The following is a 2,443-nucleotide window of genomic DNA, read 5'->3' on the forward strand; positions in this document are numbered from 1 at the left end:
TTAAGGAAATAACGAATATTGATTGAGGTGGCAAAGAAGACTTAATCTCCTTCTTGTGATGGGTTCACTAACATGAGATGGAATGTATGAGAACCAAATCAATCTCTGCAAACAGTGGATACTCCAAATGTAATTTCACTGAAGACAAGTCCAATGAATACAGTGATAACAAACAACATTATTTATTATTCAGAAAATATAAATAGGATACAATGTAATAGATATGCAAATTAGACTTCTCTTCCATATTCAGAAAATGGATACAATCACATTTAATTTTGCTTCAACTGTACCTACAGTTAAGCCATCTATTGCTTCTGTCGACTCTAGTAACTCTACGAGCATGAAAATCAAATGCATAATATCTTGGTCCACTGAAGAAAAGGAAGAAGGCTATGTAAAAGAAAAGATATAATGTATTGAATTAGCTTGCAGAAGATCTTGGATATTTTCAATTAAAAAACCCCATTCCAGTCCTATTATAACTATCACATGCAAATGAACTATTTTAAAAAATTAAACAAATTTATTAAGTTTATTTTCTACTTACAATTCTCCTGGAAAACTGCATCAACTCTACTTTCTATTCCTGGAAAAAAACTTGCTATGCTTTGGGGATAACCTGGTTCCATAGACTGACTTTGGTCATCATAGCTGATGAGAAAAAAAAAATCATCCAATGTTTTAAGACCAATACAATATACAATGATAACAATTTTCTTTAAATTGTATATACTTTAAAAAAGTGCCTTCACACATATCTTCTCATTAGTTCTTCACAATATCCTATTTATTGAAACTAATGATGGTTAATTTCTCTACCTAAGGGTACCTACCTATTTATAAAATATACTGCTATCACTAGTACTAAGACAGATATCTGATTGCTGGTGCAGTGTTATTTTCAAAAGGAGAGCTTATGTTTCTAAGGCTTTTACTTAATTGATTCATCATCTCTATCTGAATAAATATAAATAATAATTTCAACTTGGGAATCAAGTTCTGTATAACATTTGCTTGAGTGTAGTAGAATTTAACTCTTAGAATTTCATGAATAAATGAGACTTAGACTAATTCTTTCTTTGGATCCCACTTTAGTGCTCTATTCAAGTTAGCTCTTTTTCAGGATATAGAGTGCTCAATACCATTGGGCAGGTGTCTTAACTTTATGAAAATTTCAAAAGCCATAGCAACATCAATCATCTTGTGAAAAAGAATGCTTATCAGAGACCATCTAGATGTGTTAAACCTTCAGATACCTGATCATCGATGGTTTCTAGACAGGGTGAAAAACATAGATTTCAATCTCTAATGGAAAAAAATCTTACCTCCAGAACTGGTCATTTACAAAGAAGTACGTTTTTCTCCTGTAGGAAACAGCTGCGTCAATTGCTTGGACACTGCTCGGGAAGCCATAGCTTGATATATGCCTGGGGTAACCTTGCTGAGTATCATAGCCACTCAGAGCCCAGTACTGGGTGCCTGTCAACGATTCAGGTGTATGTCAGATAAAGTTTTTCCATTCCTACAAAATGTATATCACTTCTTAACCTTTGCATACATTTATCATAGGAATAAAAATGGAAAAAATAGTCTTGAAAAGAAAAAGGTGGTCAAGTTAAGATCATTGGGCTATGATAGACCTCATGGTTCCCCAACACCTGTAAAATATTCCCAACTTCTAAGCCTGGCATTCAGGGTCCCACACTTGAATGTCTTATCTCATGTGACTTCTATACAGAGATTTAACTAGAACCTTGGGGGAATCTTAGAGAATTATACCTGGGATAAGGCTGGAGGAACGCTAAAGGTGGTCTAATGAAGTGTTCTCATTTTGTAAATGAGGAGATTAATGCCTGAAGAGGGTACAACCTGCTCAAGTTCACGCAGCTGTTAGTGGTGGACAGAGGACCCAACCCAGGTCTCTCGACAAAAACGCAGCCAGCGTTAACACTCTCTCCTTGACTCACCTCTTTGAACCTGGAAAAGAGCACAAAGGAGTCCTGCCCTTCCCTCCACCGGGAACAAGAAGAAGAGGAAAACCGCGGGCAGTTACCTTTGAATATGAAAATTAGGTCCCTGTCAAAATCCTCATAAGCAGCCTGTATGCCGTTTGGCAGGGACGGCCAGTAGAGAGAAATGAAATTGAATTCCGCCATTCGTAGCCGAGGGTGCTTCCTCCAGACGTACCTAGTGGAACACAAGGAGAGAAGCACGCGTGACAGTCTACGTAGGCGGTTTCTGCGAGTCTGGGGCCGGAACTGGCCCTGTAAGCCTGCTGAGAGGATATGACACCCAGTGACGGCGATGCTGGCAGTCGGTGACCAGCATATGCCCAGTCCTGTGTGGTGACGCCATCCATCTGGTGAGAACTCTGCAGGTGTCAGGGGAGCTGACAGGAGGGGCTTTACTCCATTGCGTTTTACACTACCTCCGTTCTCAC

The 2,443-nt window shown here is 38.6% G+C and overlaps 1 protein-coding gene across 1 annotated transcript in view; it reads right to left on the minus strand.

Annotated features, from left to right (window-relative positions):
• Positions 1-283: 283 nt before the first annotated feature.
• The window catches only part of MMP8 (matrix metallopeptidase 8 (neutrophil collagenase)), a 38,103-nt gene continuing 35,943 nt past the window's right edge, over positions 284-2,443 (minus strand). The window contains exons 6-9 of the mRNA XM_010834084.1: positions 2,057-2,190; positions 1,329-1,482; positions 551-654; positions 284-393 (exon numbers count right to left, since the gene is read on the minus strand). Coding sequence (XP_010832386.1) covers positions 284-393; positions 551-654; positions 1,329-1,482; positions 2,057-2,190 — 502 coding nt within the window. The remainder of the gene's footprint in view (positions 394-550; positions 655-1,328; positions 1,483-2,056; positions 2,191-2,443) is intronic.

Source organism: Bison bison, unplaced genomic scaffold (assembly GCF_000754665.1).
Source record: "Bison bison bison isolate TAMUID 2011002044 unplaced genomic scaffold, Bison_UMD1.0 scf7180017864010, whole genome shotgun sequence".
NCBI classification, from domain to species: Eukaryota; Metazoa; Chordata; class Mammalia; order Artiodactyla; family Bovidae; genus Bison; species Bison bison.